The following is a 12,753-nucleotide window of genomic DNA, read 5'->3' as shown; positions in this document are numbered from 1 at the left end:
GTTAATAAAAGGAGCCTGTAACAAACAGTAATTTAAGAGACTATCATAGGTAAGAACAGAGATTCTCAACTCAGGTGCTGTGGCCTCAAGTCAAACCCACTCACACAGAAAGCAGGCTTCATTCACACCAATGGCCTCACGGATACTCTCTATTCATTGCAATACTGTGTCATAGGGCAACAAACAGGCCCAACTAACTGCAACAGAAATGAGGTTGCAGGCACCTTTACCAAATATATCACAGGTCACACACAAGAGAATTCAGAGTTTTGGTGTACGTAGATGGATTGTAAACAGCCTTCCCCAAACAATGCAGAAAGTGCTAAACTGTATAAAACAGAAGGTCCTTTAGGCTAGGCTAGTCTGTGTGCACAATGCAGTCACTCACAGGTGAGCACTGCTAATCCACCAGGAAATACTAAGAGTTGCAATTAGTAAATTTCAACTATGCTGAATGTTAGAGAGCTTATTCCTTCACTCTCCCACTTCCCTGGTCCTTCTCGCATGAACAGAGAGCAACAATACCCGAAGTCCGAAGGTGCAAACAATTCGATGTTTATTGGGGTGAACTTCCAGCAAGCTAAAATACAAGTTCCTTTTTCCTTATTTTCGAATCCCAACTTACTTCCTGTTTGCCCCTAATTTATATAGTAATATTCTTAGCTATACCTTAACCAATCATTCTACTGAAATTTAACTAACCAATCCTAACATATTGTAACATGATTAGCTAACCAATTATATCCCACCACCTTAATTAGTTTACACCCAGCAAAATTAATTATACAGCAGACAGAAACAATCACAGAACCAGACAGAGACCATGCCAATAAACAATAGCAAAGTGGGAACTATAATGACAAAACAATACAGAAGTGAGGATTTCACATCTTAGCTATTGATAAGTGAGTTCTTGCCAGACAGGATGCTATCAAACTAAGTTTCCTTTTACATTTTCTAGGCACTTCCCTTTCTCTGGAGGTGATAGGATACAATCCTGTCCTGATAGCGCCTGACAGCCCAATAGCACCTTATTTCAATGTGACTAGTTTGGAATGTGAGGATGTGACTGGTCGCTTCCTAGCTTATGGCTGCCTCTGCTGCTTAGCCAAAGGCCTTAGCCTAAGAACAGGGCCTCAGACTGTCACAGTAAGAGAAGGCCCTTACACCAGCAGACAGTGATTTTGATTCTTTCTTTTATACCTCTAGAACTAGCCAAGTGATAAGAATACCCCTAAATTCTTAAAGTACAGGCCTTTGCAGACAGGCCTGAATATCTATACCCTAACACTGAATATCAAAAATTGAGAAGAGGATGTTCTGCATATGGTGATGTTTTACACGTATGAACAACTGTTTTTCCAGTTTAAGTAAACCAAAAGCTCTGGAGAGTTACCTGAAAGATAACTTAACAACTGAGACAAACATATACAGAATGACATGCCTACTAATTAGGCTGGGGTGTGGGTATTCAACACTGGTGTTTTAATTTCCTGACCTGACCTTCACAGCCCTGTGGTAGTGCATTGCTCTCTGGGTTCACTACAGTGGACTTTCACAGAACTTATAAAGAACACTAGTTGCCCCCAGCTTGGCCAGTGGGGCATTCGGTACATAGACCTGGGACTGGGAGTGCTCATCTCAGTGATGAGCCTTTGCAATTCAGCTCTCATATTCACATGGTTCAATTAGAAAGCTAATGGGAGGACCTGAACTATTTCTATTCCATGCTATGCAGGGTAAATAAGGTAGTTACCAGCCCAGGGAAGCAACTGTGACCTGGCAAATCATGTGATAAGTGCTGTGGAACCACATGTACACCTCACACATACAGAGCTTTCCTTATTTCAGATTTGTTACCTGCTTCTCCAAGCCAGTCAGGAATCCCTCCTCTCCTGTTTCTAGGAACTCTATGATGGGGCTCAGCTGTGTTACGCTCTGAATCAGCTCTTCCCTGTATTCCAGTAATAGAGCAGACAGGGTCTTTCCCTCTTCTGTGCTCCCTGAGGAAGAAAGATTTGGAAATGCAAGAGAAAAAATAAGTCACGTTTGAAAAAAGTGACAGCAAGAGATTTTCCAGTGAGAGAAAGATCTAAGTGAATAGTAAAGCTTATCCTGAGCATAAGTAGCAGAGAAAAACACTTCACTATTCTCTTTAAACTCTATGAAAGAAAAATGTCTCACTTATCTAACAGAGCACAAAGCCGCAAAGCAAACTGGAGGTTAATGACAGGTTTGCGAGGCCACTGCTTTGTGTCAAACTCAAATAAGAAAGGCACAGTCAATCCTGAGGCACAGTCAGAGAACTGGCCCACGCTGGCCACCTAGCCATTGATTTAGACCTAAAGTGAGTGAAGGGCAAAGAAATTTCTGAGATTGCTCCACTGCAGGCAGTCAGAGTGGAAATGCAAAATCCTGCTCCGAAAAGCGTGGAGATCTCGGTTAGCGTTTGTGGCTATATCACACACAACAGAGAGCTAGGGCCTGAGTGAAAGGAAATCCGCATGCCTGAATAAAGAGTGCCGGGAGAGCGGCAGAAGGGTTTGGAGGACCCGGTGAAGAGCTGTTCTCCTGCCCATGGGTGTGCCTGCCCTCCTACCTGTTTGCTGCAGGGTCTCTCCACTGTCCTGCTCTCTCTCTAGCAGTGCTGCTTTTCTCTTGGCATGTGTGTTTCGGAACAGCTCCAGTACAGACACAACAGTCTCAGCATCCAGACTCTGCTCATCCCTCACCTTGCTGAGCAAGCTCTTGAACGCTGACTGCTCTTTGGTGTCTTCCAAGCATGCCACTAGCATCTGTAAGACAACAGGAAAACGCTAGCCGGGGTTAGTAACACAGTTAACTGCCCTGTGCGGACGCACACAAAGGTCAGCCACCCACAGCCCCTAGCTCAGCAGAGTCCTTCAGCCCACCGACTGGTGAGATGCCCAGTGGAGGGGCACGTTCATCTCTCCAACCACATCAAATTCTGTATCAGCTACAAGAACACTTTTTTAAATTCACCCATAAGCCTTCAGGAAGGAGAACGACAAGCCTACTTGACCAGCTTTCATATTTATTGTCAGTCCAACAATTGCAGCTGGCAAGTGGCCCTATTTCAGGCCTGAATACATCTCTTCAGGAGCCTGTGCATGAGCCAGATTCCAACAGTGCTGAGGTACCTAATAAAACACATTCAAAGCAGTTTTGACAACTCAAGGCCGGAGTGGGGAATACTAGGTTTCACTGCAAAACAAGGAGGTCACTTATGTGCATGGAGAGAGGGAAGTTTTTTTTAAGCAAGACTATCTGGGAACCTTTGACCTCAAGTCAGAAAACCAGGCACACCACACCGAAAAAGGTTTGGTGCCTGATGTTCAGCAATGCCAAGCACACAGAGCTTCAGCTGGTAGTGGTAAGATCAGAATGTAGGGTTCTAAAGTCTATCACTATGTCCCACACCAGCACAATAGGGTGGATGTGCTTGTGCTGCTAGGGAACCTATTAATCAGGGATATAACAGGGGAAAAAAATAAGTTGGAGCTCTCATGGCCATTCCTTAGAGCCCATTAATGTTGTAAATACCGCCCCTTAAGACACAAGCTGTCTCACTCTCAAGGAGAGAAGGCATCCCTTCAGAGCAGGCATCCTTTGGTTAGTCTCTAAGGTGCCACAAGTACTCCTTTTCTTTTTGCATCCTTTATTAAAGACTCCAGGGATGTTACAAAAGTACCTTTGAAGTTGAGCGCATAGCCCAGCTCCAGGGAGAATGGCCATTTTCTGCTATCATCGTCACTTTCATTTCTATGGTAAAAAGACTGAAGATAACTGCTTTAGGCCCCATCGGGGATGGTGTACTTGCTTTTTGTAACAGGTATAAATGCTCATGTATTAGTACTGTGTGACAATGCAATGAGCTATTGCAAAGAGTATCCACAGAGGGAGAGCTGCATGAGCCCCAGCTCTTACCCTTCTAATGGCATTTTTACTGCCAAAGAGAGGAACATGGACATCAAGGGTTCCGTTATAAAGGACCTGTGGGAAGAATGGTGATGCAGACATGTTTGGAGTATTGACTTAAAGATCTTTAATGTGAAGAGCATTTTGGAATAAAAAGTTGATAACCAGACCTAGTAAATTCTCTGGTTTTGCACACCCGGCCCCTTTCTTTAAGGGCCTGATGCTGTGAGATGCAGAGCACATTCAACTTCCACTTAAGTGAATGGGAGTTGAGAGTGCTCAACACTTTCCCAGGATCAGACTTTCACTGCTTATATGAGAAAGTAAGTAGCATTGTTCGTAATTTTTTTTTAAAAGGTAAACAGAATAGCTAACCCAAGCTCCCGATTGCAGGTCTTTCTCAATGGACTACTTTGGTGAATGCAGTGCACTTGTAGCTGTGTAGGTCCCAGGATATCAGACAGACAAGGTGGGCCAGGTAATATCTTTTATTGGACCAGTTTCTGTTGGTGAGAGAGACAAGATTTTGAGTCACAGATCTGGGAAAGGTACTCCAAGCATCACAGAAAAATGCAAGATACAACAGATTGTTTAGCATAAGTAGTTAGCACATATGCTAAGGAACTGGTCAAGGTGTGGCTCGAAAGCTTCTATCTCTCACCAACAGAAATTGGTTCAATAAAAGATATTATCTCACCCACCTTGTCTCTATATTGATGAATGTTTTTCCAATTTGTTTGGGACTTGTTAGGATGGGTGTTCTGAAGATGAAGAATCCCACTGTTCTCAGTGTTTCTAGAACAGCCTCCCTCAGACACAGCCCTCCATGAGAACTAGAACCTTCCAGCACTTTGGGGGAAGACTCAATAGTGCATCTTACAATTATTGGCTATGAAACTTTAAAAATGCCTCAGGTCCTGGAAAAGCTTAAGAAATATCACATTTAGATGGAATCTAAGCTTTCACTTATTATAAATTAACGTTTTAAACCCTTTTCATTGTAAAGAGCCTTGAACACATCAAACCAATTTTTCTGAATAAAACACTAAGTTCCCAAACACCCCATCTGCATCAGAGAGTTGGTGCTTTTCCAGCATTGTTTAGAATGCTCATAAAACCCTTCTCCTGGGACCAATATGACAAACAACACTGCACACAACAGTTGGTCCAGTGAGTTTTAACAGAAACTCATGCAAGAGAAACTGCAGAACTTATAAATTCCCTAGGAATTCCTTACAAGTGCTGCTGGAATTCCTATTTAAATCTGAATTTGGTCAGCTAGTAACTAGTACTACAGCAACAACATGCATCAACATTAATAACTTCCTTGGTTTTAAACCGAGTCTTGTTATTAGTCAGGTTGCGTGTACTTCTCCTGAAAGACAAATCCTGACACATTTATGAGAGTTAGCTGGGGCAGTAAGCAGTACTCTCTAAAATCAGCTGCACTATCTGCAAAATGGCTTGATTACTTAACCTAATGAAAGTCAAAAGGGCATTTTCTCAAAAGTTATGATGAGATGTGATAAAAACAAAAAACCCCAAAAAACCACACACCAGAGTTTAGAACAGGATACCAAGCACACCTTAGCTACAGAGCAACTCACGTGACTCCATTACTGCGTGATTTGCTCCTGCACAGCACTTTCACAGAGAAAGTGATTATCTGAGGGACAGCAGAATGGATCCTTGGAACTCAGGAAAACTACAAGATATAAGGGTCATGCTCAATGTAGAACTTCCCCCATCACACTCTACCACACCCCCTCCAAGGTATATTTGGTTAACAAAAAGAAAAGGAGTACTTGTGGCACCTTAGAGACTAACCAATTTATTTGAGCATGAGCTTTCGTGAGCTACAGCTCACTTCATGAAGTGAGCTGTAGCTCACGAAAGCTCATGCTCAAATAAATTGGTTAGTCTCTAAGGTGCCACAAGTACTCCTTTTCTTTTTGCGAATACAGACTAACACGGCTGTTACTCTGAAACTTGGTTAACAAAGTCTCCCTAAACAAGGTAGTTGCTGATTCCATAATTCAATCCCATTTATATTCTCTCAGAGACAGGCTGTACACAGAGTTCTAGCTGAGCATTGCTGTAAAGTCTCCTGCAACACAAGGCTTACCATCTATAAAAGGAAGGTTTCTGCTGGGAAAATTCAGAGACATAATGATCAATCCTCTGTGAAAGGAAGTTGTTTTTTTAGTGAGCAATTTTTGAAGTGCACACACTGAAGCAAAAGTAAAAGACTCACAGAACCTTCCCCTCTCAATACAGACAGAATTGTTATCAGCATGGATGGCACAGGAACTAGTTTTACATATCTGAACCATAGAAAAAACAAGCAGGTTATAACCAAATTATAAAGTTAATCAAAATGTCATGATGCACACAGAAGTCATAGAGAAAATCTGCACTCCGATTCCAATGCTGCCAATTCAGATACCAGAGGTCTTTTTGTTTTTCTAACATGCATTCTCATGGACAACTGACAAGTGGATCCTTAAACAACGGTGATGTCGCTAGAGAAGTCCCATCTCAACCTCAGCCCACAAAATGTCAATCAACTGACAAACTAAAACCAGGGACAAAGGCCTTGTCATAGACCAGAACTTCAGGATCCTTTTTCCAGCAACAGAGAGCATTTCTCTAGCACTGCCTTTAGTAAAGAAAGTAAAGTTTCAGCCAATTGCCCAATATTCAGGATGCAGAGGATAAAGGAGTTTACTCCCTCATAACTTTGTTCAAAAATTCCTGCTTTTGCAAAAAGAGAGCAATAACTGGGCAGGCTCATATATAATGGAAATGATCCACAAGCACAGTGACATTTACTCTACATGGAAAAATCAACACTCCTTTCGCTTCATCTGAACCTAGCAGTAAATGGAACAAATGAGCTGTGCAATAATTTGAATTGAGTTTCTCTAAGACAGCACAGGAAGATAAGATTTGACACCAGCAAAGCTCTTCCATGCTTCCCCAAATTACTGCAATTTTAGTCTCCTTCTCATTTCCAAGCAGTTTTCAGCAAGCCCAGAACCAAATTATATAGGAATAGTTTATACGAGAGGTACACAGAGAGATTCTAACCAAAAAACCTCAGATCTCCCTAAATCAAGGGTGGACAAACTACGGCCCACAGACCGCATCCAGCCTGTCAGGTCTTTTAAGCTGGCCCTTGAGCTCCCACTGGGGAGCAGGGTCAAGGGCTTGCCCCACTCCGGCACGCCAGCCGGGGAGCAGGATTGGAAGCTTGCTGCACAGCTCCCAGAAGCAGCGGCATGATGTCCCCCCTCCAGCTCCGACATGTAGGGCCAGCCAGGGGGCTCTTTGCATGCTGCCCCTCCCCCAAGCACCGCACCCCGCATTTCCCATTGGCTGGGAACCATTGGCATAGGAGCCAGAGGAGGGACATGCTGTTGCTTCTGGGAGCTGCTTGAGGTAAGCGCTGCCAGGAGCCTGCACTCTTGAGCCCCCACCCCCCTGCGTCCCAACCCCCTGCCCCAGCCCTAATCCCCCTCCTGCCCTCCGAACCCCTCAGTCCCAGCCCAAAGCACCCTCCTGCACCCCAAACCCCAGCCCTACCCCAGAGCCCACACCCCCAGCCAGAGCCCTCACACCCCACCCCCCCGCACCCCAGAGTGCCCTCACACATCCTGAACTCATCCTTTCTGGTGCCACCCCAGATCCCGCACCCCCTCCCACCCCCCGACACCCCAATTTCGTTAGCATTCATTGCCCGCCATACAATTTTTATACCCAGATGTGGCCCTGAGGCCAAAAACTTGGCCCACCTCTGCCCTAAAGAGAAAAGTAACTCATCAAGGGCATGTCTATATTTTCCATCCCCAGAAGCAGAGACTGTAGAGTCAAAACTGGAGAAACTAAGGGCTAGTCTACACTAGAAGTGCTACATCAGCGCAGACACTGTAGTGTGTCTAGTGAAGACGCTCTATGCTGACTCTCAGGTCAGTGTAACTTATGTAGCTTGGGGGTGGCTTATTCACACCCCTGAGCAATGTAAGTTATACCAAAATAAGTATTAATGTAGACCTGGCCTAAGATTTCTCATGGATTTAAGAGAATGGGTCCACTGAGCCATGAGCCAAAAGATTACTTAAGGAAGAAACCCTGTGTCTTTATACACCTTAACTGGATGTGCCAGGAAATAATGAAGTGGTACCACAGAGGGAAAATGTGAGCATAGTGTAGCCACCTTCCTAGAAGTGCCATGTGTCCACTGTAAAGAACCAGGTACCCCTTCATGGATGAGGAAAAGGTCCAAAAAGCTAAAGAATACGAAATGCTTAAGGAACAGAGAAATTGCCGGCCATGTCCAAGGCAAACCACTGCTGAAACCTGAGGAGCTGAAAAGCCAGGGTTGCCTACGATTTAATGGGCATCCTTGCAAAATCGCCATAAAATTACCAGCTATGGTACAGAGTCTGCTTGCCCTCTCTTGACACGTTATTAAAAATACACATATTTCACTTGCCAGCAGAGAAGAGTTACTCACAAAAGAGGCACTAGCAGAGAAAGACGGCTCTGAAAAGTTGGAAAGCTCCCCTAGACCGGAGGACTTAACAGCAGTAGCTAGCATGAAGCAGTGTGAAGCAGAAAGAGGCGCTCCCTGCACACCTGGTTACTGCTCTTCTCCGAGTATGCTCCAGTGGCTCCAAAATGGCTATTACCTGCTATCACTGCCCTGGTCATGCTCCCTTGCTGGACACTCATCCAGCTGGTGTTTTAGGACCCACATGCTGGGCCCAGGTGCTTTTTAAAGATCCCCTTTGGTCTGAGTAGGCTCCAGACCCTCTTCTTCTTTAGCCTCCGGACTTACTCCCTGGGCACAGACTCTTCATGGAAGCTGCTGTAGGACCCAAGACCAGTTTTGAACCCGTCACACCTCTCTCACCCTTCCCAGAACTCCACCCTTGTGAGCGCTCTGGTTTAGAGAGTTTACCCTTTCAAAGACACATGATAATTGAAGTAAAGAGACAGTCTTTGTGAAGGATATCTAAAACAATCACTCTTCACTTTCGACAGTACAAGAGATATACAGAGCCATTCAAAATATGTATGCCATTCCCTGCCTCAGTTTCCTCAACATTCTTGAGTGGTCTGTGTTATGTGGGACAGAGTCCTTCCAGGATTCCAAGTCTCCTCTCTTGGACCTCCAGCTCATGGTTTCTCCTCTGAATCAGTCTCCCCTCAGACCTCTGCAGCCACTTAAGCCTGGTCTACACTATGGGGGGGGGGGGGGGGCGGGGGGCGAAATCGATCTAAGATATGTAACTTCAGCTACGAGAATAGCGTAGCTGAAGTCGACATATCTTAGATCAACTTAGAATCACTTACTTCACATCCTCACAGCACGGGATTGACGGCCGCTGCTCCCCCATCGACTCCGCTTCCACCTCTCGCCCTGGTGGAGTTCCGGAGTCGACAGCAGAGCGATCAGGGATTGATTTATCGCGTCTACACTAGATGCGATAAATCGATCCCCGATAGATCGATCACTACCCACCGATTCGGCGGATAGTGTAGACGTGGCCTTAGAGTCATAGAGTTCAAGGCCAGAAGATCATGTAGTCTGACCTCCTGCATGGCACATGTCATCAAATCCCACCTAGCCATCCCCACACCAAGCCCAACAATGCAGACTGGACCAAATTATTACAGCCCTCTGGAGACTAAACTATTATATGCCACAGGCAGAGAACAGGTGGGACCAAAGTACACCAATGACTGAGGCCCCAGGACTGGCAGGGAATTAATTTGGTGAGATATACCCAGGTAAACCTAGCAAATGACCTGCACTACATGCTGCAGAGAAAGGAGAAACACCCCCACTTCTTGTGCTCAAAGGTCCCTGCTAATCTGACCTGGGAGAAAATTCCTTCCCAGCTCCCAGAATGGAAATCAGTTTTACCCTGAACATGTGAGCAAGACCCACCACCATGCAGCTGAGAAAGAATACTCTGTACCAATTCAGAGCACTGGCCCACACCATACAGCATCCCATCTCCAGCCACAGCCATCTCTAAATCTTCAGATGAAAAAGAGAAAAATAAAATAAGATTATCTCAGGGAGGGAAAAGTTTCCTTCCTGACCATTAGGGGAAACTAGCTGAAGGCCTGAAGCATGAGATTCAGGACATAAGAGACTGGGCCAGAAAGGATCCCTTGGGCCATCAAGCCTTGCCCCCCACCTTCGCCCCGCATCATAGAAGGCAACCATGTCAAACAATCCCACTCATAAATTTATCAAACACTATCTTAAAACTAACTAGGTTGTTTGTCACCACTACTTGGCATAGAGAGTACATTTATAAAGTTTGTGAATGATACCAAGCTGGGAGGGGTTGCACGTACTTTGGAGGATAAGATTAAAATTCAAAATGATCTGGACAAACTGGAGAAATGGTCTGAAGTAAATAGGATGAAGTTCAATAAGGACAAATACAAAGTACTCCACTTAGGAAAGAACAATCAGTTGCACACATACCAAATGGGAAACGACTGGTTAGGAAGGAGTACTGCAGAAAGGGATCTGGGGCCATAATGGATCACAAGCTAAATATGAGTCAACAGTGTAACGCTGTTGCAAAAAAAAAAAAAGCAAACATCATTCTGGGATGTATTAGCAGGAGTGTTATAAGCAAGACACAAGAACAGGTTTCAGAGTAGCAGCCATGTTAGTTTGTATTCGCAAAAAGAAAAGGAGTACTAGTCTCTAAGGTGCCACAAGTACTCCTTTTCTTTTTGCGAAGACACAAGAAGTAATTCTTTCACTCTACTCTGAGCTGATTAGGCCTCAACTGGAGTACCGTGTCCAGTTCTGGGTGCCACATTTCAGCAAAGATGTGGAGAGAGTCCAGAGAAGAGCAACAAAAATGATTAAAGGTCTAGAAAACATGACCTATGAGAGAAAACTGAAAAAAAATGGCTTTGTTTAGTCTGAAGAGAAAACTGAGGGGGGACATAAGTTTTCAAGTACAAAAAAAATGGTATTACAAGGAGAGGTAAATTGCTCTCGTTAACCTCTGAAGATAGGACAAGAAACAATAGGCTTAAATTGCAGAAAGGGAGATTTAGGTTGGACATTAGGAAAAGCTTCCTGCCTGTCAGGATAGTTAAGCGCTGGAATAAGCTGCCTAAGGAGGTTGAGGAATCTCCATCACTGGAGATTTTTAAGAGCAGGTTAGACAAACACCTGTCAGGGATGGTCTAGAAAATACTTAGTAAGAAAATACTTACAAGTGTAGAGGATTGGACTGGATGACCTCTCGAGGTCCCTTCCAGTCCTACAATGCTATGATTCTATTGGGAGGCTGTTTCTGAGCCCCACACCTCTGATGGTTAGAAATCTTCTTATGATGTCCAGCCTAAATTTATTCATGGCCAGTTTATCCCCATTTGTTTTCGTGTGAACAACTTCCTTTAGCTTAAATAGGTCTCTACCTTACTGGTGTCTTCCCCCAATGTATTTATAAAAAACGATCAGATCCCCTCTCAGTCTTCTTTCTGGTAGGCAGAGCTGTCCCTTGGGTAGGGTGATTTGGGGCGACTGCCCTAGGCTCTGCACTTTGAGGGACCCCGCAGTTTGATAAAATCGGGACTGTCCCAATATTTAGCCCTTTGTCCTGCATCCCGACTGATGTATAATAGGGACGCCATTTGTCCCGATAGTCAGGTGAGGAGGCAGGTGGGAAGGTGAGGCGGGAGGGCGGGGTGAGGAGATGAACAGGGAAGCGAGCAGCAGGTGGGGAGGTGAGAAGGCAGGCGGTTGGGCGGCAGTGAGGAGAAGAGCGGCGGTCAGGCAGATGCTGCCGGATGGAAAGGAGACTAGCAGGGAGGCTGATTTATCCCAGGCCCCGCACCTCCTAGAGCCGGCCCTGCTGCTAGGCTAAACAAGCCAAGCTCTTTCAGACTTCTCTCTTAAGACAGGCTCTCCATTCTCTGTCCTGTTGCAGTTTGAATTCATTCTTTCTTGAACACAGGTGAGCAAAATCATACACAGTATTCCAGATGAGGTCGTACCAATGCCTTGTACAATGGCTTTAATACTTCCCTTATCTCCACTGGACTACACTGACACTGCAGCGGCCTAACTACATCATGCTTTACTTTACGCTGCTCGTGGAGGTGGAGTTATTAAGTTGGCATAGCCAGGTAGTTACATTTGCGGGAGTGAAATTTAAATGTAGACACTTCCACAGTTAGGTTGACATAAGCTGCCTTGCATTGACCTATCTCTATCATGTAGACCAGACCAAAAAAGATTTCCTCTTCACTCAGGAAGCATGTCCCTTTCTTCCTTTCTCTTCAACATCTCAGTCTCTGTGGTTTTAAGACCTTTAGGAACACTGCTGTCTCTGTTTTCCACTCTTCCTCCTCTAGAGATTTGGAGGGCTGGTTTCACCTAGGTTGCAGTTACCCCTTTGTTCTGCCAGGACCAGTTTAGTCACTTGGCTATAGTTCTTAAGGACTGTCTGATTCAGAAGTACAGACTCAGGCACCCCTCCCTGTCTCTTTAGCACAAGGAGTGTCTCTGGAAAGATGTTAATTCCTTGGGTATGACTACGGCAATAAAATAAGGAGTGCAAGTGAGTCTCAGAGCCCAGGACTCGGGCTCGCAGGGCTCGTGCTACAGTACTAAAAATAGCCCAAGGGTTTCAGAGCCCAACCTTCAGCCTGAGCTACAGATTGTAGACTAGGGCTCTATAGACTCAGGCTTTCAGACTTGCTGCTGCAAGGTGGGGTGTTTGTTTTTTGCAGTGTAGATGTACCCCTTGAAACCAAAGCCTGGGC

At 45.0% G+C, this 12,753-nt stretch overlaps 1 protein-coding gene across 3 annotated transcripts in view; it reads right to left on the bottom strand.

Moving 5' to 3' along the window:
- The window catches only part of ZBTB40 (zinc finger and BTB domain containing 40), an 85,595-nt gene that overhangs the window by 44,088 nt on the left and 28,754 nt on the right, over positions 1-12,753 (bottom strand). For all 3 annotated transcript variants that reach the window (XM_077837172.1, XM_077837173.1, XM_077837174.1), the window contains exons 4-5: positions 2,600-2,795; positions 1,861-2,003 (exon numbers count right to left, since the gene is read on the bottom strand). In XM_077837172.1, the coding sequence (XP_077693298.1) occupies positions 1,861-2,003; positions 2,600-2,795 (339 nt within the window). The remainder of the gene's footprint in view (positions 1-1,860; positions 2,004-2,599; positions 2,796-12,753) is intronic.

This window comes from Eretmochelys imbricata, chromosome 18 (genome assembly GCF_965152235.1).
Source record: "Eretmochelys imbricata isolate rEreImb1 chromosome 18, rEreImb1.hap1, whole genome shotgun sequence".
NCBI classification, from domain to species: Eukaryota; Metazoa; Chordata; order Testudines; family Cheloniidae; genus Eretmochelys; species Eretmochelys imbricata.
This window is presented reverse-complemented; position numbering and strand designations above follow the sequence as displayed.